This window comes from Macrosteles quadrilineatus, unplaced genomic scaffold, assembly GCF_028750875.1.
Source record: "Macrosteles quadrilineatus isolate MER2022 unplaced genomic scaffold, UCM_ALF_1.0 Scaffold_2__2_contigs__length_208266976, whole genome shotgun sequence".
Taxonomy (NCBI): domain Eukaryota; kingdom Metazoa; phylum Arthropoda; class Insecta; order Hemiptera; family Cicadellidae; genus Macrosteles; species Macrosteles quadrilineatus.
In genome coordinates, this window is record NW_026542595.1 from 137,568,159 (window position 1) to 137,592,016 (window position 23,858).

Consider the following 23,858-nt stretch of genomic DNA (forward strand, 5'->3'; position numbering starts at 1 on the left):
TCGAACATCAAAAAGCAACGCAGCCAAATTTAGGAAAGAAGATACAGGAGGGGAAAGGCTCCTAAAAGACCGAGCGCCGTACACCAATAGACCTTCCTTCCACCATGCCAATAGACGACAGGAAAAAGTTGTGGAATGGTACCGAAGTATGCCTAATAAACGTAAAATCAGATGGATAATTTCGAACTCAATGAAGACGTGAGAGAGGTATACATCTTAATGGAAGATCTTAAACATAAAACATGACAAGTTTTATAACCATTAGTCATTATAGTACTACGGGGCCCCCAAAATGGATTTAATCTCAGTTTCATTGGTCGCCAGGCGCAGACATGCCTTCAATTAACTTTTTATGGGATAGCATCATAGTTTTTCAATGACCTCATTTAAAACAAATTTCGGACTCAAAACGTATCAGAAGCACGAACCTTACGCAAAACAAACACAACGCTCGCTAGTTACTTAGTTTTTTTTGGGTTAAGTTGGTGGAGGGTGAAAAAAATTTAAAAAACGAGTCATCAGTCTTGGTGAATCAGGTCCAGGTGAAAAGGTACATTTTTTGTTCTGTTCTAAACTTAATCTATTCACGATCTGAGGACGCTGCAGATTGTAGTTCGTACTCTGCTGCTAGTGGAGCCACCAACTGTAGCGTGTAGCGCGCTACAATTTACAGCGCGACAATTTACGGCAAGTGGAGCCGCAGCCTTATAGCTGCAGTGACACATTCAGTATCTTGCTAGCATTTCGAAAAAGCCCGGCAAAATTGTATAGGTGAAATAGTGTAACTACATGGTAATTAAACCAAACCAGCCTTTATAAAAGCAAACTAGAAAAGAAGAAGAAGACAAAGAAGAAGAGCAATCATTCATTTCACTAACTTCACTTCCAACTTCCAACCAACAACCAATCCACCGACCGAATCACCGATCGAAGGATCGACCGGACCGATCATCACCGTGACCGTCACCGTCACCGTCGTAACACCGTTCTCGTTCTCGTTCTCGGTCCCTCCGATCCGATCATCTTTCTCTTTCATCTCTTCTCATCTTCATCGATCATCGTTTCGTTTCATCTTTCATCATCAGTCATCTTGTCTTCAAACTAGGCTGCTAAGAAGGAGCGAAGGAGGTTAAATTAAAATGGCTGATCCTAAGTATGCTAACCTTGTCGGCATTGTAAGTACTTTTAATTTAAATCATTTTAAGGTTTACCCTTCTTGATGTTAGTTAAAGTTTATTCTTTACACTTATATCATAAACCCTCCTCCCCACCCGACTAGGCCTAGGTCCTTACATTTAAAATCACTCGTAGGCCTAAGTAATGTGTCCTAAGTTAACTGTAGGCCCTAGTCCTAGGTCTTCAACACTGCACAAGATTGGTCTTAATTCAAGCCCTATATCAATAATTCAACCATTAATCAGAATCTGAAATCTTTATTCACCATTGATCATATTACCCTACATGAAATAGGCCCAGGCTTTGTCATACAATATAGGCTAAATCTATCATAATAATAAGGAAAAGAAAATCTAGGGTACAGTTTTTTAACTTGTTCAGTGCGGCAGGCAATCCAACAGGCGCTCGACAATGGCGGCGAGGCCTGGGCGAAGCCATGGCGTGGTACCGTAACAGCGAACGCAATTGGCATTCAAATATTTCAATCTGACGAATAACGATTGTACTACGTTAGCCCGAGATTGGACGTAGTTCCCTAAAACACCCAAAGGTAGCAGCACTGCCTGGATCAGTTGTCAGTGGCTTTGTAATATGGCTTGAAGAGAGAAAATCCCCGAAACCGGGACAAAAGGATTGTCAGATGGGATTTTACGGGAAATTTTAGTACCAACCTGAGGCACCAAAATAAAGCTCACATTCTAAGCTACAGGCTAGCAACAATTTTAACGTTCCCAGGCAATGGCTGAGCTCATACTGAACTAATGTAGTGGGGGTTGCGCAACTACATAATTGATGTAGGCCGCTCGTGGCGCGACTATATCAATTGATGTAGTCAGCATTGAACGTGTTAACTGGGCTACGCTAATATTGATTGAAACTATCAATTCGATTAGTAAACCTTCATGCGAGTTTCAGCAAGTTTGGTTGGTTAGGTTAAGTTATTATAGTTTAATTTTATAATAGGCCTGGTTATATTTTAAAATATTGATTATTAATCAATATTTTCAATTCGATAGTTTCAATCAATATTAGCGTAGACCATTTAAGAATCTACACACATAACAATCATAAACCTACCACTACACAATAACAACCAACACAATAACACCACTGACTGGTGGTAACTTATAATACCACTGACAATAACAACCTCATTTCTCGGTCAATTCAATCTACAAATTAATCTAGGATCACAGGACGGACTAAAAACTCAGTTAAACAATAAAACGGATTTGTTAATAGCCAATCATGAATTTTCTTTTGGATTATCCAACCATAAAAGTAACTTAGCGATTCAATCAATAACTTCAAAAACTTTTAACCAAACTCAAAACTTTCTACTTTCTAGCCTACCTGTCAACTGTGTAGCCTAAGAAACAATAACTTAACAATACAGTTGGATATCATAGTGATGCCTTTTAACCCGTTGTGGTAGGTACCGGTACCGTACTTACTATTGTTTTAATTTAGTGTCGGGTTGTGCATATCTGCCATATTTTCAAGTATTCAAGTTAAACAAAATATGATTGTGACGCCAAGAAGTCAGTTTCTACGTTTATTTAACCCTAGCAGTGGCCAACCACGCTCGTTCGCCAAGACGCCTAGAATGGCCACCAGCGTAACTTAATATCTAGTATGGGCCGAAATTTTTTTAACTGTGAAAAAACCGCTTATAAGTAATCAATTCTGATGTGAACAAAATATATACCATTCGAAAAATCACATTCTAAACTTTCATTTTATTATATGTGTAAACAACCCCTGTATAAAGTATATAACAATGTCTCGACGATTAAAAAAATCAAATGAATTTTTTTCGCGGTACGACTTTTGCAGCTGACACTTGTGAACTGTCAAAACACGACCTGTTTGGCATTACCCTGCTCGGGTAATTTTCGTCTTGGGATGTTGCGGTGGTACCACTGGATAGCCATTGATTTTATCTTCATTGTGGTATTGATATTTAGAACGAAATATTGATTGCACAACAGGTTCGATTTTATGATAACAGCTGTTTTCGAAATTTATAACAAATGGCCAACCAGCGTAATACGCTAGTACGGAAAATACAAATTACATAGGCCTACAGTGTAAGTCATTATAACTAGTCATATTTAATATGTCATTTTGAAGAGGAAGAAATATAGCTTGTGATAGTGGCAGCCCTGCGCTCAGGGTTATTTCCGGTTTCTCTCATGAAGACGACGAAAGTGTGTCACTACTGTCAAGGTCTCGTACACAAAATGCTTTGTATTCGCCATTGCGTCGTCATTGCGTGTTGTTGCCGGTGAGTTTTCGCTCTCGTGTTATCTGCCATTTATTACTAAATTCGTTATTATTTCGTATTGTTAGAGAAATGTGTGTGTATATATACGTAACAGTAGGCCTAATCTTCATGCATTTTATAATATTTACTGAATAGTGTGAAATTGTGTTTATAGAAGGTTGTTTTTATCTTGCGGTTGTATTTTGTGGTTTTCTGTTTATTATATCATTATGCCCCTAACACGTAAAAACAACAATTGTTACCCAACGTGTTACAGTATACATTTTTATGTAGGTGGGCTTAATTCAATACACTACAAGATGATTATGTTGGTTTGAAGTAAAAACATTTGGTACAAAAGTTTTATACTAAATACTATGATTTTTTTCCCACAAAATTGCTAAAATATAAAAACATTATTTTATTTATAAATAAAAAATGATTTTCACCATAAACTTGTGACTTTTTTTGGATTTCTTACTTCATTAGCTTTACAAACATGTATAATATTATTATTTTTAGTATACACATACTTTTAACACAAACTCACACTGTACGGTTTTCAATTTTTTCGGTTCTCCATTTGTTATTATAGTATATTTCACCTCAAAAACTTATAAAAAGAAAATATTTTCCTAACATGTTATATTTCTATGTAGAGAATTAGATTGTCTACAAAATGTATACAATGAATTTCCCATATAATATTTGTAGAAACATTTTTACCAAGAGGCTGCTTTTGAAATTTCAAAAAAAAAATTCTAATTTTTTATTTTCTCTACTTTACTAAAAAATACACTGGCTAAATCATTAGTATATTACTATTTCTAGATTCTCCGGTTCTTTCTGAACAAAATGAATATAAGATTGGCTAGGTTTACTTGTACTGTTGAATTTTTACAAATTTTCAAAAAAAGGTCTGCAAAATCGCCAAACTGGGTTGGTCATTCCCCACTTCTAACATTGGCCACTGCTAGGGTTGAAGTGGGACACAGTAGGCCTGTGAGAAATAAACTCAAATTTTTACTATGAAAATGGTTGTGCATACGGGATTGGTCCCAGAATATTTTTACCGCAACTTTCAGAGTTCATAGTTTTACCCCAAAAGTGTCTGAGAAAAAGGTGCTCAAAATAAGACAAACAAGAAAAAAAAATATTTTTTAAAATTTGATTGGTGCTCTACAAGTAAATAAATGCTTAAAGGTCTAGCAAATGTAAAGCAATAACAGTAATGTTAATTGCAATAATATACAACATGGTAGTGTCAGTGTGGAAGCAGTAACTGAGTGCTAATATGGTGTCAACAATAAATCAACAGAAACTAATTTTAATGCACAGTTAGCAATAATAGAAAAGTTATTAAAATTTACCTCGTAGAAATTGACTTCAAATAATAAAAACTGACACTGTTGTTCTTATGATAATCAGAATAGGAATAATCATTAGTAGGCCTATTTAACACTTACAGAGCCAGTTAACTTTATCAAACTTTACCTGGTTCTGAACAAAACCATTCACTGAGTTAGTCTAGATGACCACTAAAGTTATTCACCATTTTGCTTTTGATTTTTAAGGCCTACGATCAGCCTGATCTCTATGAAACAAAGGACTTGCCTGAAGCAGATCAGAATGCAGAAATATTTGAGGAGGTAAGTTGAGCTTTTTTGTGAAATTACTTAAAGCGTTGGACAGTGTTGTTTCAGTGCCTAGAATTTTTCTGTGATTCCGCTCATAATCACCTTGGAAAAAACTGGGGAATTCACCTGTGACTCCCTATAGGACTTTTGGAAAATTAAGCAGAGTAGGAACACAGTTCCCACACGTTCTCATCCCATTTCAACACCGGTGTTGAACAATTAGATTCGTTTTTAGACAAGGACCTAACTTAGTTTAATATCCTGGCATTTTTGGAATATTCCATGTTGCAATTAACTGCGCTCTTGCCTAGTTAACTTCTGCTTTAGATTTTAAGTGCTAGTGTTTACTGATAGTTATTCAGCACAAAAAGTCTAGTAGCGTATCTGCCAATGGGTAATCAATTAGACAGTAGTAAATCAGAGGACTTTAAATAGAATAATATCAATGCAGTATACCTACTGTGTTTAGAATAAAAAATTTTGATACTTTTTCAGGATTCCTATTGGAAACTCAATGTACTGTGTTTATAAGTCCTACCTAACATAACTGAACAATACATTTACTTTTCAACCGGAAAGTTTGTAGTATCTAAAGTCAATGGTATTGGTATGCCTGGTTCACAAATCTTAAATGGAATGTCTATTTACAGGTTTTAAAGCCAGGTACGTCTGGTTCACATAAACAAATGGTTTACTTGCAGTATCTAAACTTAATGGTACATTTGGTTCACGTAAATGAGAAATTTACTTCACATAAATGAGAAATCTACTTGCAGTATCCAAAGTCAATGATAGGTTGACTTCTAGTTCACCTAAATGGAATGTCTATTTGCAGTATCCAAACTCATTAGTACATTTGGTTCACGTAAATTACCGTAATTGTCTATTTGCAGTATTCTAAGTCTAAGTCAATGGTTAATTTGATTCGCATAAATGGAGTTCCTATTTGCAGCTTCTAAAGTCAATAGTACGTCTGGTTCACGTCAATTACTGTAATTGTCTACCTACAATATCCAAACTCAATGGTAGGCCTATATTTAGTTCACATAAATGGAATGGCTATTTGGAGTATTTAAAGTCAATGGCGCATCAGCCTAATTCCGGCGACCCTAATTATTGGTTATTTATTTTGTACTAAATTATGCTCAATGCTATTAATCCGATTGTTCTTCCCCATTTTCTCTGTGCTATTTTAGATGATTCCTTGACTAACATATGTTGTGACACTTGTTTACCTTTTTATTGTTATCTTGCAAATAATGTCATGGCGGCCAATTAACCCATAAATCCCATCATGTTAAATTTCTAAAAGTTCACGTAGGGAAAAGACTGTTGTCTGAGTTGTTCCATTTCAGAACTATACCTTACCATGGTTGGTTACTATGACCTTTGACTATTAATATTTAATAGTAGTATAAGAGCTGCACTTAGCTCTGCTCAACGATTGCAAAAAAATGCTTTACAAGTTTTTAAAATCTTAAAGAAGACTTAAAGGTTAGGTACTTCCATCGTTGGTATAAGGACCCCCCTTGCATTTTTATCCAATAACAAACTTACTCCCTAAATAATTAAAATACCCTAATTAAAATCCTCTCAAAAAACTTTGGTCACAAATTTGTATTGATTTTATACAGGAATCTGACAGCATAGAACGCCTGCACATTAGTGCAACTAATGCATTATCCAAGTTTAAAGGAAAACGTTTAGATGCAAGCCGAGTTGACTTTTCTGATAGGCTAGGAAAACAGTCTCGCACGGGATATGATGCAAGGTAAGATTAATATTTACCAGTCTTTTTATTTTAAGATAATGGCAACTTAAAGCAAATTTCCCAAATAAGGAATTAGTTATTACCGTAGGTCTCATGGTAAGACCTGGGCTCGGGACCGATTTACTTTTTTGGTTTTGAGGAAAAAAAAAACATTTTTTCAGATTCATATATAGCCTACATGTGTTTGTTAGTGCAATAACTCGGGGAAAAAATCATCCGATTTTGATGAAGTTTGTTACAAACGTGTAGACCTACTGATAAGTAAAGACTTTGCTGGTATTGTTGTCATCGGCCACTCATATGACAGTTGTTGTCATGGTTTGTATTTGTATTCTTAAAACAATGTCAGTGATTGTGTCTAACACAAAAAGCTTTTCGGCAGTTTTTTTTTTATTTTGGTCGTTGCAACATTACATTTTCCAGTGTTTTCACTGACCTGACCCCTTTCTTTCTTCCCCCTTTTTAACCCAAAATAATTGCATTGTGTTTGTGTTGCGTTGAATAAACATAAACTGCAGGAAAAAACCTGCCTGTATCACGATCACTAAATTGTTGTTTCTTAAGTAAGTAGACCTTGGTGCTGTTTGGCCCAAACCTTGATAGGGACTTAAATGGTAAGAATGTTGTGTCTTTATGTTTAGGCTTAAACTACAACATTTTGTAAATACTTTCAGATACGGAGATTGGGAACTAGCTGGTGATGGAGAAAAAGAGACCCCAATTCAAAAATATCAACGACTTCAGTGTGAAGTAAAAGAACTGTTGGATGAAGTAGCCAATTTGAAGGTTTGTGAACAAAATTATATTTTTGCAACAAGCTATAGTTTTTGTAAAAAAAATTCTTTATATCTAAATGATCGTGGTACTTAACCGACCACACCTGATAATAACCTAACCTAAGGGTGGAATATGTTTTAGGTTAGGTCAGGAAGATTTTGTTATTTAAACTAATTAAAATCTTATTGAAAGTCCATTTATCGGTGTGGTCTGTATAATACCAAGGTACCATGATCGAAATATGTTACTTTGGTTAAGACTCCTTTTTACAGAAAGTTAGTCATTTTTACCCCTTGTACTTTTTTCTCTTGTTTTGAACTGTTTTTTCCTTACTTGGGACTAAAGTTGTACATCTTGAGAGCAAGCACCAGGTTAAAGGCCTCGGGTGACATCCTTAGACATGCAGGATCATTGTTTCTTATAAGGTATTAAAGAGGGCCAACCCTCATAGTACATGTTGTCTTGAGTTAAGTGTGTATCATGTGTTGGGAGCTAAATATTTATTATGATGATAATATGTATACATTGTGTTGTATGTCTAGGAGACAGCCAAGGATGAAACCAACAAGCAGTCATGTATTGTGGTAGGTAGACATGCACAAGATCTGGTACAACAACTGACAGAGATGAGGCTAGAGGAACAGCTGGGAGTTGAACTGGTGGCTAGTCTGTCTGATCCTCAAGGAGCTCAAATCAAGTAATTATTTGTATATTTTGTACTAATATACATTTACTTATTTTTTAGATAATAATGTTGGCACTTCAATGTCTAATATGGCCACTGCCTTTTGTCACTCAAGTAGTTTTGTGTGATAAATGATCTAAGCTGAGGCCGACAGTAATGAGGTAGAGCCGACTGCTTTCCGCGAGAACGGGCTGCAGAGCGATTTGCCCCCACATTGTCTTAAGGTTTTTGTTTATAATGTATGTAAACTTCTCCCACGTTTAGTTTTGCTCTTCATCAATCTTAACAAAGTTTTGAGTACAAAATAATAAATTTCTTAAATATGTTTAAAACTTTGTAGTTGGGCTGCCTACTAATTACACATGTCAGGGAAATCACTGATTTCCAAAGGCATTCTAAGTCTCATGTTTGGCAGGTGGCATAAAAATAAAATAACATTTTATTTATTTCCTGTAAAATAAATTACAATGAAGGTAAGTTCTAATCTAAGTAACTGCATAACTAAACAATAAACAAATTTAATCCCACATGGGAGAATCCGTGCATGGGAGTGAGTCGTATTACATTGTAATAAAGAAATGAGAAACTTTGAAAATATAGCAAAAACAAAGGAACTTCAAATTACTGACATGATTCCACAGCGCTAGCCTTTGTCATTACATTTTATGACAACAATTAAGTAATTAAACATTTATTTATAAAGTAACAAGTAGGAATTAAGTCTTGTTGGATAACCGTACTTCCCTAGATAACTAAACCATTAGTTGATTAAAGAGTTGGGTTAACGTGCAATATTTGTTTTTCTTAACCAATGGCAAATGCACCAGTTATTTTTTGAGATTGTGGCACCAGTTTTATGTTCAAAACACTGTTGGTTCACATAGGCCTCCACACGGAAGTCAACTAGAAAGTAAATTGGCTCATCTTGGAGGCCGACAGTAATAAAAGAAGTTTCCTGGATTGCTCTGAGAAGTGTTACTTGGCAGTTACATAACTTCTTTACAGCTGATAAACTTTGAAGTAATTGAAAACTTAAAATTTTACACATAGCATAATTTTAAATGGCCTTGTTATTGGATGGAATCAATTTACCTTTAACATTTCACATATAGCAAACAAAGTAGTTACTTTTGTAGTAGTAAAATGTTATAAAGGGACGCAGTAAATAAATAAATGGGTTGCTGAGTGGTAATAGTGCTAATGTTCAAAATGGAAGGTTGCTCTTCCTTAGTGGAATCTTTTCTAAGCCTATGTTTCTTTGTCATTATTCCTTTTTAACAAGACCAGGATTATCTTAATACTAATGTACCTGTTGCTCGAATTTGAGCAATTGCAAAGTATTACAGGCGTTATTTTAAAATGAATAACAGTAAACAATTTTTGGTGTTCTATGACTTTCCTACAGTATGTTTCCATAGTTTGCAAATCGGCTCTTTCAATGATTGCTCAAGAAATGCAGCACAGTGTTAATTCAGTTTTCTTTTTTTTTTAGTAATATCAAATTGTCCACGCTTTCTCGTTTTTTCCATTGTAATATTTATGTTAACCCAAATTCAAGTAGTAAATATTTCATTCCAACCAAGTCAGTAAATGTTTAAGTAGCACACGTTTCCTTAAATTGCAACCAAAATATTAACAGAAATTAAATTATCCAGCTGATCATAATGTAAACACAAATGTTTTTCATAAGGATAACATTGGAACTTTAAAAGCCACTGAGGCAGAGCCCAAGAAACTTTTTCAAAAATGTAACGTCAGTTTGCAAATCTACACACCTAGACGAACATTTTGGTATTCAACATGTGGGGTTAAATCTTAAAACAAATACATTTGATTGCAGGTAGGATTGTTTTGCTTAGGAATAACATTTTTATATTCATAAGATCAGGGTTACTGCGCTCAGTTCAAACACACAAAAACATTAAGTATCTATTTCAAATATAGCCTATGGAAATATTAAAAGCCACCTACAGATCCTTTTGAAATAGCTTCACAATTCAACATTTTCTGAACATTTTTGTTTGGGATGTCCTTTATCATTATTAGCTGAGAAGATCTTGCCTGCTTAAAGATTCTGTTAAACAATAAGATTTGAAGCAGTTATTGTTGTCAACAACCTACACAGTGATTTGTTACAGAAAGTTGCTGTCTCAGTTGGAGCAGTTCCAGGCCAAGCGTGGTGGGGGGGACCACAGTAAGGGGGAGGGGGTGGGGTCAGAGGTCAAGTTCCAGATGATGCTGCGACCTGGCCATGCACAATTGGCGCAGACAGCTCGGCTAGCAGACCTAGAGCAACGTCTGGCCAGGGTGGAGCAGGCTGTGGGGAACACACCTGCCAAGCTGGTGAGTTCCATCTTTGTAATTTAAATCTTAGTAAGCTACCGAATCTCCCGCGGCGTGCAAGATAAGGTCTGTGATACTTTTTTGATTACAAGAAACATATCGGAAACATATCGGATGCCGATATTCATCTCCAGGTGACTGATGATGGTTATGGTATGACCCTAAAGCAATGAGTGAGAGTAAAGCGTGAAATGGGTTATAGAGTGCAAAAATAGCCATGAAAAACTTTTCCCCTTGTGGTCTTTTGTTATAATTCTGTATACCCGCCATTAACAAAATTCCTGCCTAAATGCACATTTTCTTGCCATTTTAAACTCCCTAGCCCGTTTCCACACTTTCCCCTCTACCATTGCATTAGGGTCATAAACATCAGTCATCTGGTGATGAACGTTAGCATCCGATATGTTTCTTGGGTCAAAAACGTATCACTGACCTTTAATCGCACGTGGCGGGAGATTCAATAGTTAAAAACATTTTAAAACACACAGCGAAGTGTACATGTTAGCTACAGAACTACAAATGGTGACATTCTGTTCAATGATACAAGTAAGTGGCGAGGGCGAGGAGAATCGTTGCGGCGTACTTGCGAACTATATAGCTATACAATTGTTTTTACAGCATCAGTCTGATTGTAGTAGACACTAGCTGTGTGCCCGTTCTACGCACGGGGATCTTATAGTAGTCAGTTGAAACCTTCTTATATTAAGATTAAGAACAGCAGTTAGTTTGCATATTTGCAGATATGCTGGCAAAACTATTATATATAAACCTTCGCAAATACAGTATCTGACAGTTCAAGCCAAAATAAATGCTTCGCAATTAAATGTCACCCGGATCGTTATGGTCCATATGTCCAATGATTAAACTAAAAAATGTTTTATAGATCCATGAAGCGTAGCCCTAAAGTAGGCCTATAATTGAAAGTTACTTTCCACATCGGTTAACTTAAACGTATTTAAAGTACTACCTCAACCTCACCATTTAACACTTTATTCCGGTTGACATTTTCAGTATCAAAGGTGCTCTTGTCCATTCCGTGAAACACTGAGAAATAAGGACATTAATGCGTTACCAACAGACATACACACAAAAATCCAAAAAAAGGCCACGAACTATTGATACATAAACAATATAAAGGCGTAAACAATTCATGATGGTTTGCCCAACAAATGTTTTACTCAAATAGGTTATCATTTTCTTAGCATACCGGGTAAGCTAAGATTTGGAATCCAGACAGAAAAAGCAACACTTATACAGAGTTAAGACATCACTTAAATTGAATACGGACGGCTCTAATAAATAAGGTGCAACACCAACAATAACTAATTTGTAAACTACAGCAGGGTTGCCACCAGCCATGAAAACCTTGAAAAGCTTGAATTATGCATGAATTCTTGTGACCATGAAAAAAAGGCATGGATTATGCATGAATTTCTCCATTGGACCATGAATTTTAAAGACTAATTAATTATTCAATTAGTACAATTAAATTGGCCAAATATTTTTTTTTTCATATTTAAAAACGGTTCAGAGAAACCAACACCAAGAGACTGACTACACTATCCGTGCGTAGAACGGGACCACAGCTAGTCTAAAAAAAGAATTTTAACACAGAGTATTAAAGGTCAACAAATGAATCTTTTATAACATTTTTTATAGCTTTTGCCTTTGTGTTTTATCTTATTTAAACTATTATTGATTTATGTTGCCATGGATATTAAAAATTATAAATCCATTTAAACTTTGCAAACCGTTATCTCAACTGCAGACTTTGTTAAAAGAATTGACTATATATATGTACCTGGTATAAACTAACTTGACATTTTTTTAACGTGATCAACCTGTAAGACACGTAATTGGAAGATATGGAATTTGAAGACATGGAGATGGAAGATATGGAATTTGAAGACATGGAGTTGGAAGATATAGAATTTGAAGACATGGAGTTGGAAGATATGGAATTTGAAGACATGGAGATGGAAGATATGGAATTTGAAGACATGGAGTTGGAAGGTATGGAATTTGAAGACATGGAGCTGGAAGATGTGTAATAGAAGACATGCAGTTGGAAGATGTAGAATAGAAGACATGGAGTTGGAAGATATGGAATTTGAATACATGGATTTGGAGGATATGGAATTTGAAGACATGGAGTTGGAAGATGTGGAATAGAAGACATGGTGTTGGAAGGTGTGGAATAGAAGACATGGAGTTGGAAGATATGGAATTTGAAGACATGAAGTTGGAAGGTGTAGAATAGAAGACATGGAGTTGGAAGGTGTGGACTAGAAGACATGGAGTTGGAAGATGTGGCATAGAAGACATGGAGTTGGAAGATATGGAATTTGAAGATATGGAATTTGAAGACATGGAGTTGGAAGGTGTAGAATAGAAGACATGGAGTTGGAAGATATGGAATTTGAAGACATGAAGTTGGAAGGTGTAGAATAGAAGACATGGAGTTGGAAGGTGTGGACTAGAAGACATGGAGTTGGAAGATGTGGCATAGAAGACATGGAGTTGGAAGATATGGAATTTGAAGACATGGAGTTGGAAGATGTGGAATAGAAGACATGGAGTTGGAAGATATGGAATAGAAGACATTAAAAAAAATTACAAATAAAAAAAAAATTAATCACCACATTATTTTATGGAGTAAATAAATGCGTTACTCATAATGATATTATGTTATGTCTCTGTACGTTGTTTAGCTCATTTTTCAATTCCTAGAAATATTTTAGAATCAGGTAGGCCAGTTTATCAATGTTTCTGGAAAACTATTCCTAACTCAAAATATTCCTGTTTGGGAGTTGTTTTCCTTCAAACACTGGAAAAGGTTACATAGGGTTGCCACCATAGTGGGATGAAAAAATCTATGCAAGATTCATGGTTTTCATGGGCAGTTAAAAAAAAATCATGGTCGGTGCACTCATTTTTGCTGACTTAAGAAATTGTTAAAGAGGCAGTTTCTTTGCGTGTTACTATTGAATAACCTTTCCATACATGAAATTCAACTATTTTAGAGTAATTCATAAATATACATTCAAAACAAAGATGAAAACAAAATGGGTCCAGCTATTCTATATGACACATAGGAGAAGAATTGTAAAATATCTATATATAAGAATAGGTCTAATTCAGTCTTTCCACCGGAATAAAACAAAGATCCCGCACACCTGGCCAAAAAGTCCTTTTTTATCCCTCCACATGAATGTCATAAAATATCCTTTATGTTTACTGGTTTATCTTATTACTCAACGTACTAAGATATGATTGGTTTATCCACAAAGCTATTAAAATCAGGCGTCTTGTTTTATTGCACACCCCGTTTCAATTCCGAGCATGGTCTAAAACTTCTGTTTTTGTGATTGCCATGTCCCTTTATACATACGCGGAAGTTGGCCTACTAATGATTTTTCAAACCATATTAAGTCTTCAGAAAGACTCAGCTCACATCAGCATCTAACCTCGAATGACTTGGAATGAACTAACTAAGCAATATTGTTTCTGATCGTTGAACATGTTAAATAATCATTTCCAGACAGTATTCTCTTGGTGTTGGTTTCTCTTAACTGTTTTTAAATATGAAAAAAAATTATTTGGCCAATTTAATTGTACTAATTGGATAATTAATCCTGATCTTTAAAATTCATGGTCCAATAGAGAAATTCATGCATAATCCATGCCTTTTTTCATGGTCACAAGAATTCATGCATAATTCAAGCTTTTCAAGGTTTTCATGGCTGGTGGCAACCCTGTACAGTGATGTGTTGGTACCTACGTAAAATGATTCTAACAGCTACCAACGGTTCTAAGGAAAAGAACCAGTACCTACGTAAGAACCTACCTAAGAACTATAGTACATTCGACCAATTAAATACATTAATATCTAGTCCCGAGGTTATTGATCTCTTGCTTTTGGATTTTCTCGTAAAAAGTTATAGCGTAAACTTATTGGTGTCAGTTTGAAAAAAAAACAACCTTACCCAAACAACTTTTTGTTATTTAATAGATTACCCATTCTCTAAACAATGATTAGTATATCTATTAACATTAGAAGGAAATGTGACGAAAATCACACAATGTTGGGGTTTTGGTCATGTGTAATTATATTTCTTAAGTAGGTAGGCCATGTATTCTATGGAAAAGTACCGGTATCAAGGATCGTCGTCAAAAAGGTTGTTATGAATAAATATGTAGGCTTACGTACCCAAGATATGAGCTATGGGCCTATTGGCTGTATGTCCAGCGATTGCATCACACGGTGAGTAGAAACAGAAAGTGACACATTGGAAAAGCGAGTTTAGCACTTCCTCTGTTAAACCTCTGTTACAATTACCCACTGCAGTTGTGAATTTTTACTTTACACTTTACACAACCGCCATTGAAGCGCCATCAATGAGTGGAAACCTTTTTTGTAAGCTATTGGCGACGATCATTTCAGTGTCCCAGCCCTATACAACACTGATTCAAGGTCTTCTTTCTGGTTGTCAAAACTCAAGAAACATTTTATACTCAAAGAATTTCTGGTTCCGATTTGGACAATGTCTAGTTATTTAATTTAATTTACGGTTACACTATTAGACTATATTATTGCACTTGCGATTAATTAAATCAGTTATGTAAGAAAAACGTTTTTAATCTCACTTGGTTGGGATTTGCTTTCAAAACGTGATTCGAAATGGTTGGGCTTTGTTAAATGGTGATGTGCGCATGTTTTTAAGCGGTTTTGCAATGTGCGTGAGTGTGTGCACCCTTTTTGTTTGTATTGCATATCAAATATATTCAATTTGATTAACTAATGCTAAATTTACCCTAAAAAAGTCTTGGAAAAAATTGAAGTTACTCGGGAAATATGCGGGAATTCGGCCGAGCCTATTTGCTGGACACCCTGTAATCTAACTCATTTTATACTTGTTGCTTTTATTCTATACTAGTACTCAATGTATATTTTGACAATTTACCTGCCTGCGTGCAGAAGCACTCCTTAAGCATTATGTGATGTATTTTAATAAATAAATATATGCAAAATTGGCTCTTTCTCATAAAACTACCAACGTATTTAATAATTAATAAGCCATTCAACCTAATATTCATGTTAAACACTTACAATCATTATTCATTCAAAGGATCCCAGATTGTAGGTTCCCACAATAATCTTGTGTTGATAATGTTCGGGGAATTTGTATGTTGAAAATCTGTAATAATCCTGATATTTTATTGTCACAGTCTAGGTTGGGATTGGGAGAGGGTAGTTTGATGACCACAACGCAGCAATTGGCTGGTAGAGCTGCGTTGTTGGATGCTGCGGCCTTGGATGCTGCAGAGACTCGACTGTCCAGCTTGTTGACCAAACTGGACCAAGTAGCAGAGAAAACTGCAGCAATCACCGGCTCATCTGACCCCGATAGAGATAAGAAGGTAAGAGATTTATTCTAATTGATAAGATTGTTATACACCTAGTTTGTTCAATAAAAACGTTTACAACATTGAGTATGTTCAATAACTGTGCATAAAAAAAAAATTAAATCCAATAAAAGGTTAAATTGGTGTAGTCTACTAAAAAAATATCTTAGTATTTCTGATTGTGTCCTAAACTTAAAAGAGTATAATAAATAAAGTATGTCTTCTAACACAATCCGATATATCTACTCTTTTTACTGTAACATTTACAAATACAAGACGGTAATTTTATAAATTAATTATAACACCAACATGTAAAATGCTAATCAAGAAGTTTTTCTAAACTTAGTAAAAATTACTATTTTCATCTCATATCCTTGCATTTATACTAATAACTGTAAGGTGCTGTCCATCTGTAAAAAGCTTAGTTTTATGTGGAATGAAAGTAAGGCCATTAAGTACCGTACACACATTCTACTGAAGTTTGGTTTTATTTGTTAAATCTATACAAATTTTTTTATCCTGCAGCTTACTCTAAACCTCAATCTTAATGCAACTTAGTAGTGGCTTTCACTGGGATCTAGGGTGAGGCAATAAAAGCGTTCCAATTTTTAAATTTTACAAATTCAATACGGTTTGCCCTTGACATATAAATAGCACATAAAAACACAGCTTATCTCATGCCATTCTAACTTGATGGTCCCTCCTTTTTTTTAGATCTTTTTAGTTGCTTGAAAATTCCATCCAATACTTCGGTCCAGCATTTATTTAGGAATCGATTTAATTTCCTAGACAATTGCTTTAGTTCAAGCAAATCTCTGGTGTAATTTTTAAAACCTAACTCTTTATAGGGAGAACCCCCCAAAGAAAAGAGCCACTGTAAAGCTTCCAATAATGAAAGCTTCCTGACAGTTTTGCGACTTCCACTGATTTTTTTTGGGTTTAAGTTGTTATCCTAGATAATTTTACCAAGTTCCCCATCGTTTCCGATCTTGAACAGTGCCAGGTCGACCAAGGATGGAATGTGGTCCAAACAATCTCTGGTTGTTTGCACAATACTCAAAATTTAAATCATTTTAAATAATTATTTTTAAATAGGTTTCCACAGCAAAATCAAAGTGTTATTAAGCCCATAGCACAATGTTTACCCAAATGACATAGTTTAATTATCCTGAATTTAAAATTTGTGACAAGTGTTATAATCGTGTGGGAAACTGTAAGTTAAATACCGATATTCTTTCAGAAATGTTGTTTTTCAGATCAACGAGCTTTACGAACTAGCTAAGAAGGCAGAGTATCTGTCTCTAACTCTTCCTCAGACCTTGGACAGGTTAATAGCTCTACAGAATCTTCATCAACAAGGTATGCAGTCAGACTAAACTCATGACGAGATTCAGTACCTACTAAGTACTAACATGTACTGAGTTGACAACATTTTTTTCTTATTATTAAATATGACAATTACATTTGGAAGGGGTTAGAGTTCAGATAAATTTAACTGAGAAAATTAATCAAGGGGCTCATAGATAAACAATAAAAGTCTTGTAACATAACACTGGGTAGGTATAGGATTCATTTTCCAGTAAGCTAGCTAAGCTCTATTTTGTTTCCTTAAAAAAATAAATCAGCGAGATGGTTTTCCCTTAAGTTACCCCTTAGCTGACTTTGTTGGCTACTGACTTTGGATAGTCTTTTAGCGAATTTCCCATATAGGGAATAAGCTATTTATGTTTGATTATGTTTTAATTCACATATAAACTAAAATAACAAAAAAAAGGAACAGAATACTGAGAATGTATTCATATTTAATACTCCTTTGACCCATCCAAACAACTTGCTTGTTTATCTGCCGTCTGCTCATATTGAAGTTTACTCACATTGTGAACTGTAAATCCATTATGCAATCTACCTTGACTCATTAGTTTTACCTTTGACTGTTAATATGTCAATGGTTTTACTGTTTGATTTGAGAAAAACTACTTGACTACCCTAGTGATTTGAAAGTAATTGATAATTATAGGCTGTTCCAAACCAAATTTGTACAGAGTAAAATGCTGTACCAAAGCAAGGGCAGTAATTAGGTAACTGTACCTACTTTTTCGGTGCACCGCAAACGCTAATTCTAGCTGATTTCCATCCCTATACGACAATAAGTCTCTTCAAAGTAGCTAAAAACAATGTGAAGAAAATTCAATGCTCCAGCTAAATATCAATCGCAATCTGTGATGAGGTTTATCTGAGTAGGGGATTAAAACCTATTGAAATCTGTTCCCTCTATTGGGATATGTATGCAGAAAAATGTTTAGACCTAACAAATGTCCAATAATGTCTTAGATACTTCGCAGGAGACCGTACACATGTGCGCAACTGTTCCTCAGTTTCCATTGAGACAGTGTTTCAGTTAGAGAAACTGTGCGTGCTGATCGACATATGTTTAAAACTGCCAGGGTTTATATTCATTCATATCCTTAATAATCTTAGAGACATCCCCTATCAGTTCAGTCACACCGTGATTCAGATGCACGATATCCTCAACTTTGGTCACTGCATCAAAGGGATTTAATGACCGAAAGCAGCTTACACAGTCCAAGACGTTGTCAAAAGTATTTACTATATCCTCTGACCCCCTTACACGCATTTTCCACACCAACCACTTTAATTTGCGAGATAGGCCAAAACTCAGATGTAGACAAGGCTAAGTACTATTTGGAGTACCAGGGGTCACAGTAGTAACTAGTAAGTAAGTAACCACTTTACTTCATACACGTCCATCACTGGCAATGGACTTCAATGCGTAATGACATAGGCCACAGAAGTCTATTCACAGAACTCCTATACTTGGTGAGGGCGTGGAATTTTCTTCACATCGTTTATGGCTACCATGATGAGACTTACTGTTACAAAGGGTGGGAACAGCTAGAATACTAGTGGATTAAATAACGGACACCGTGCTGGTTTCAGATTTGAGTTTGCCCGCTATGTCCCAAAAGTAGCTCGATGGAGACCCCTCTCGGACAACCGTGTTATCTAAAGTTTCTTTTGAAACCGATTTCTTACAAGAAAATAATGACAATATTATTTTAAGTAGCCATTAATCTTATTATTTTAAAGCATTAAATATTATTCCCATTGCAGGAGGAGAGTTTGCTAAGTCACTAAGTGAGATGGAATCTGTCCAAGTCCAGTTAGCAGCCAAAATGAGGTAAGTTTAAGTACAATGAATACTTCAGTAGACTTCTTATCTAACTGCAATATCTATAGTCTCTTTTGATCTGTTTTTCTTTTCGGGTCTTGTCGAAAATGATGACTAAATTACAGTGTGATTACAGTTATTATTTAGTACCTTGTAAATAAATGCTAGCTCATGAGTAGTGATGGGTCGGTACCACTTTTTCAAAGTCGGTACCAGTACCCGTTCCTAGCCAAAATCGGTTCTCAGTTCCGGTACCATCGGTACCTTATTTTAAATTTTTAGGATAGCCTACTTAATTTTGTATTTTTAAAACAAAATACCCATATTTAAATTTTACAGTATTTTGCATTAGTAAAGGTTGGTCACACAAAACAGGATTAAGAAAATAAAACTTATTTGTACAAAAAAAAAAAAAAAAAACACAGCCTAAATAACCAAACACATTCAAGTAAAAATAATAATGTAGCAGAAGTGTTAAAAAATCTTTGATGAAATTGGTGATGTGTCAATACAAAAATTTATCGAATCTCGATACCGATACCTTAAAAAACAATTCTCAATACCAATATCATTTTTTAAATAGTTTTGACAAGTTTTCTAAATGGATTGGTTGTGGGCCTACTGCACAAACCCCTGTCTATATTTCTTTCTATTAAGTATTTTTGAGGTGGACTAATAGGGTGTTTTTAAAGTCAAAAAAATGTATGCAGCAATGAAACATTCTAATTTCTAACTACCCAATTTTCAAGTTTAATCTCTTCTTATCATATCAAATAACTGTGAAATTTACTGTTTAACCAGGGCTAATTCAGAACTGCTGGGGAGTGTGGAGGAAGGACTCAAGACCAACTTTACAACCATCAAGACCGACTTGGAAAGCTTAGATTCGAGGATTAAAGGGCTCTCCAGCAAGAAATAACATTTACCTTCAGTGAACGCATCGAGCATGCCCGAGCATCTAGCATTGTTACTGTGATGTTTATTTTGTAATTTGAAAGTTTATTTATGATCTGTTGCTTTTGTATTGTAAAAGTGCTTTGTCACCATGTTTTTTTTTTGTAAATTTTTTAGATATATATTACAACTTTGAACAAAATCTTTTCCCACAAAATTTGAAATGTTTACCTATCTTTGTATGAAAGTTTTTTTAAAAACTTTTATACTTGAAGTACTGTATTATTGAGTACGGTAGTTAGTTGAAGAAGTTTGTATGTATTGATATTTGAAGTATTTATTTTGAAAAAAGTGGAGCCAAAGCCGAATTTGTTTTTGTGTGTTATAAGAGTTGTTGTATTTTTTAACCCTCCGAGTGTTAAGCGTGCAAAAGCGACGCACAACACACCCGCTGTGGTAGGCTCTGGGACTGACTGAATCAGATTGAACTGGATCGAGATTGGTATTGTTGTTTTCGGCAGATTCTAAGCCTTCTCCTGATGTCTGTTTCTAGGCGCTTTTCATTTTAGTTCCGATCATATTGTAGCAGACAGATGACGTGCGTATTTGTAAACAACTTGGTTGACATCACATCGGAGACTGATGTGTTTTATTACGTTTATCATTGTTTTAGTGTTAAAAATAAAAAGTGGTGATATACGTGGTGCATTATAAGAAGATTTAAGTGATTTTGAATGGCTTGTTGATGATCCTGAAGAAGTAGGTAGTGATATTGATGTAAATTATCCGTCAGATTCCTAGCTATGCATTCTTAGCTAACGCTAAATGTACAAAATCAGTTTTTCACCCATAACTTATTTATTTGCAAATTTACTTCCTTATATTATATTTTTGGAATCCTCATAAAATTTAGAACAAAGTGGCTATTTAAAAATATTTGTAGACCTAAAATTATAAAAGTTTATTGAGCGCAAACATAAATTTTTTCATTTATTTTATAATTTTTGATTAATGTTAACCCGACAAAAATTGTTGACAATTTATTTTGTAATGTTTTATATATTACATTGAAGCCCATAATTTTCCAAACAAAATGATATATAAAACCTAATACTTTAGAGTGTTTTTAAGTTTCTAAGATACATTTGAATAAAACCCTGCGGTTGCGCAATAAATAGGCCAACATTAATACTATTACTATGGACACTTGGAGGGTTAAAGAAGCAGAAGGAAGACAAAAATAACAAATTTATGAATGAAATATATTGTTTAATGAGCAGAGATTGTAGTAAAGTGTATGAGGTCAAGGTCATATATTTGTGTGTATTTTAAATTTATGCTATGGGGCACTTAATTGTTGAACAATTCATGACGTAATGTGAGCTTTTCACCCAACTGTACCTGTAGCAAAACTTCTCCATTCAATTATTCATAAAACAGTGCCATTTTTGGTTGCCGGGATTTGGGAATTGGGTGTCTAAAGTATGAGGAGGTACCAAACAAGTTTAGGATTCTCAACACTTTGTTAGTGATCCCATTGTTTAAAACTGGTCAATGAAAATTTGCTTAACATTAGCCAAATAGGAGGAGATGTTACAGTAGAACCCCTTTTATCTGTTGGATGCTGGATAACTTAAGGGTCGTACCAGTGGTAAAGTAAATCGGTCCCGGGTCTGGGTCTTACCATGAGACTTACGGTAATAGCTTATTCCCTAAATGGAAAATTTGTTAAAAGGCTAATTTTGTGCAAAAGTCAGATATTGAGGGTTCTACTGCATGTTAAGAAGAGTTATTCTGACAAATCTGTTTGGTGCCTTCTTGTAAATATTAAACACTAAAAGTTATTGCACAATCACAGGTGTATGAAATTATATTAACTGCACTAATATATTGATTTGCTTTGAAACAATACGATGACAATGTAATGTACATACTCTCAATTTTCTTAGAATAACGGAAATTATATTTAAAGCCATAAAATGAAATGTAATTTTACTTTATGAATTATTTTGATCCAAAAGGGAAAACCATAAGTACAGTATTTGTACTAATAAAAATTAGTGCAAGTCTTAATTAATAACAATTAGTTGTCAGTACTCACAATCCTTGCATTAATTTTTTCACCTAAGCAGTTTGGTTTTTTTAACCACTTTGATCATAAATTCTGCACAATTACTGTACCATTTTCGGTAATCAACTCAGCACTGTGTAAGTGTATTTAATATCTCAAGCCACGTTGACACGAAGCCAGTTGGCGGGTAGGTCATACACTAGAGACGAGTAACCTGCCTGCCTACTCGCCTCGTGTAAACGCTGCTTAAGACTATCAAATTTAAACAAGCCACAGTTCAATTTCCATATAAGCCTCGGTTAATATTTAAATTTTTATGTTATCTATAATGTATTTAATACTAATTGATATGTTTTGTGTAATAAAACATTTGATTAAACAATATTTATTAAGTATCTACCTATATAAGTTGTTTAAGAATAAAATATGTTTACCAACTTCTTTAGAAACCACAAAATTCCAATTTACTCCATAATTGTACAACAAAGCTTATTTAAATAGGCCTACTGAATATAAAATTAATATTTATTGTCTTTGTTGTTTAATGTTTATGTACCTAAGTAATTTAATTTTGAAATCATTGTAAGCAGAAAAATAAATTTGTAAGCTACCAGACCAGTTTTGTATACTAAAATATATTAATAACTCTGAAGTATTTTTCACTTTTCCATGCTTCATCCAATATTTATTTACAAAATGACTAATATTATAGCTTTAGTAATGTTTTTACCGCTCTAGTGTCCAATAACATCCAATCTTCGTGTATCGGCTTGCCAGTCATTGTCATGGCATCTTCCTATCAGCTTAGAGTTAATTTAGTTTATAAGTTGCTCACGAGGCAGGCATCAAAACAAGAACATTTAATGTCAGGGTGTCCACAGAAAATTTGTCATTAATTTCCATGACTTTCCATGACTATCCATGACCATTTACCATCGATTTCCATGACTCACGAACTTTACTCAAATTATAATATAACAAACACACACAAATAAAACTGCCTAGATTTTGCAGAAACTACTGAAATATGTATTAACAGACAACAATGGAGTACAATGGTACAACAATGAACTAATACAAACTCAAAAATCATAGAATAATACAACTGTAATAAATTGAATTGTCGAAAATTGTTGAAAAATCCAGAAAAATGCTACAGTAGTCGGAGTTACGGCGGACTAGAGCATTGAATAGTTCCCTCAAATCATCCATCATGGGGAATTTCCATGACTTTCCATGACCTTTTGCCTATTTCCATGACTTTCAATGACCAGAATTGTTTTCCATGACTTTCCATGACTATCCCTGACTTTCCAGAATGTGGACACCCTGAATGTATTCTAAAAAATAATTGGCCTGTTTTCATGTTGGCCAGTGCCACTGGTCAACCAATGTGCTGTGCCGCTGTGCAAAGATTGCAACTGGAAAGTGGAATAATTAATAATGCAACCTGATATTATATTTCATCCCTGCGGTGTAAAGTAACTTTTTCACAAAAGCCCAAGTCCAACAACTAACACTTTACCTGGGTCGGAAAATTAGTGAGAATAGAAGAAATTTTGCCTTGTGTTTTTTGTCTGTACTTTTTGTCCCACTATATCATTCTTTAAGTTAAATAACTCACAAAATGTAAAATCCCCAG

General features: G+C 34.7%; 1 protein-coding gene across 1 annotated transcript; it reads left to right on the top strand.

Moving 5' to 3' along the window:
* Positions 1 to 895: 895 nt before the first annotated feature.
* On the top strand, positions 896 to 21,408 carry LOC128987452 (dynactin subunit 2-like). Its single transcript, XM_054408298.1, has 10 exons — positions 896 to 1,175; positions 5,017 to 5,091; positions 6,714 to 6,850; positions 7,525 to 7,636; positions 8,170 to 8,324; positions 10,451 to 10,655; positions 15,885 to 16,076; positions 17,318 to 17,420; positions 19,194 to 19,260; positions 20,053 to 21,408. Exons 1-10 carry the CDS (start codon positions 1,140 to 1,142, stop codon positions 20,168 to 20,170), a joined length of 1,200 nt encoding a protein of 399 aa, XP_054264273.1. The 5' UTR covers positions 896 to 1,139; the 3' UTR covers positions 20,171 to 21,408.
* The last annotated feature ends 2,450 nt before the right edge of the window (positions 21,409 to 23,858 follow it).

Coding starts and splice junctions, on each gene's coding strand:
- LOC128987452 (XM_054408298.1), top strand. CDS start 1,140: ATGGCTGATCCTAAGTATGCTAACCTTGTCGGCATT. Junction 7,637..8,169: donor ATGAAGTAGCCAATTTGAAG/GTTTGTGAACAA, acceptor TTGTATGTCTAG/GAGACAGCCAAGGATGAAAC. Junction 16,077..17,317: donor ACCCCGATAGAGATAAGAAG/GTAAGAGATTTA, acceptor GTTGTTTTTCAG/ATCAACGAGCTTTACGAACT.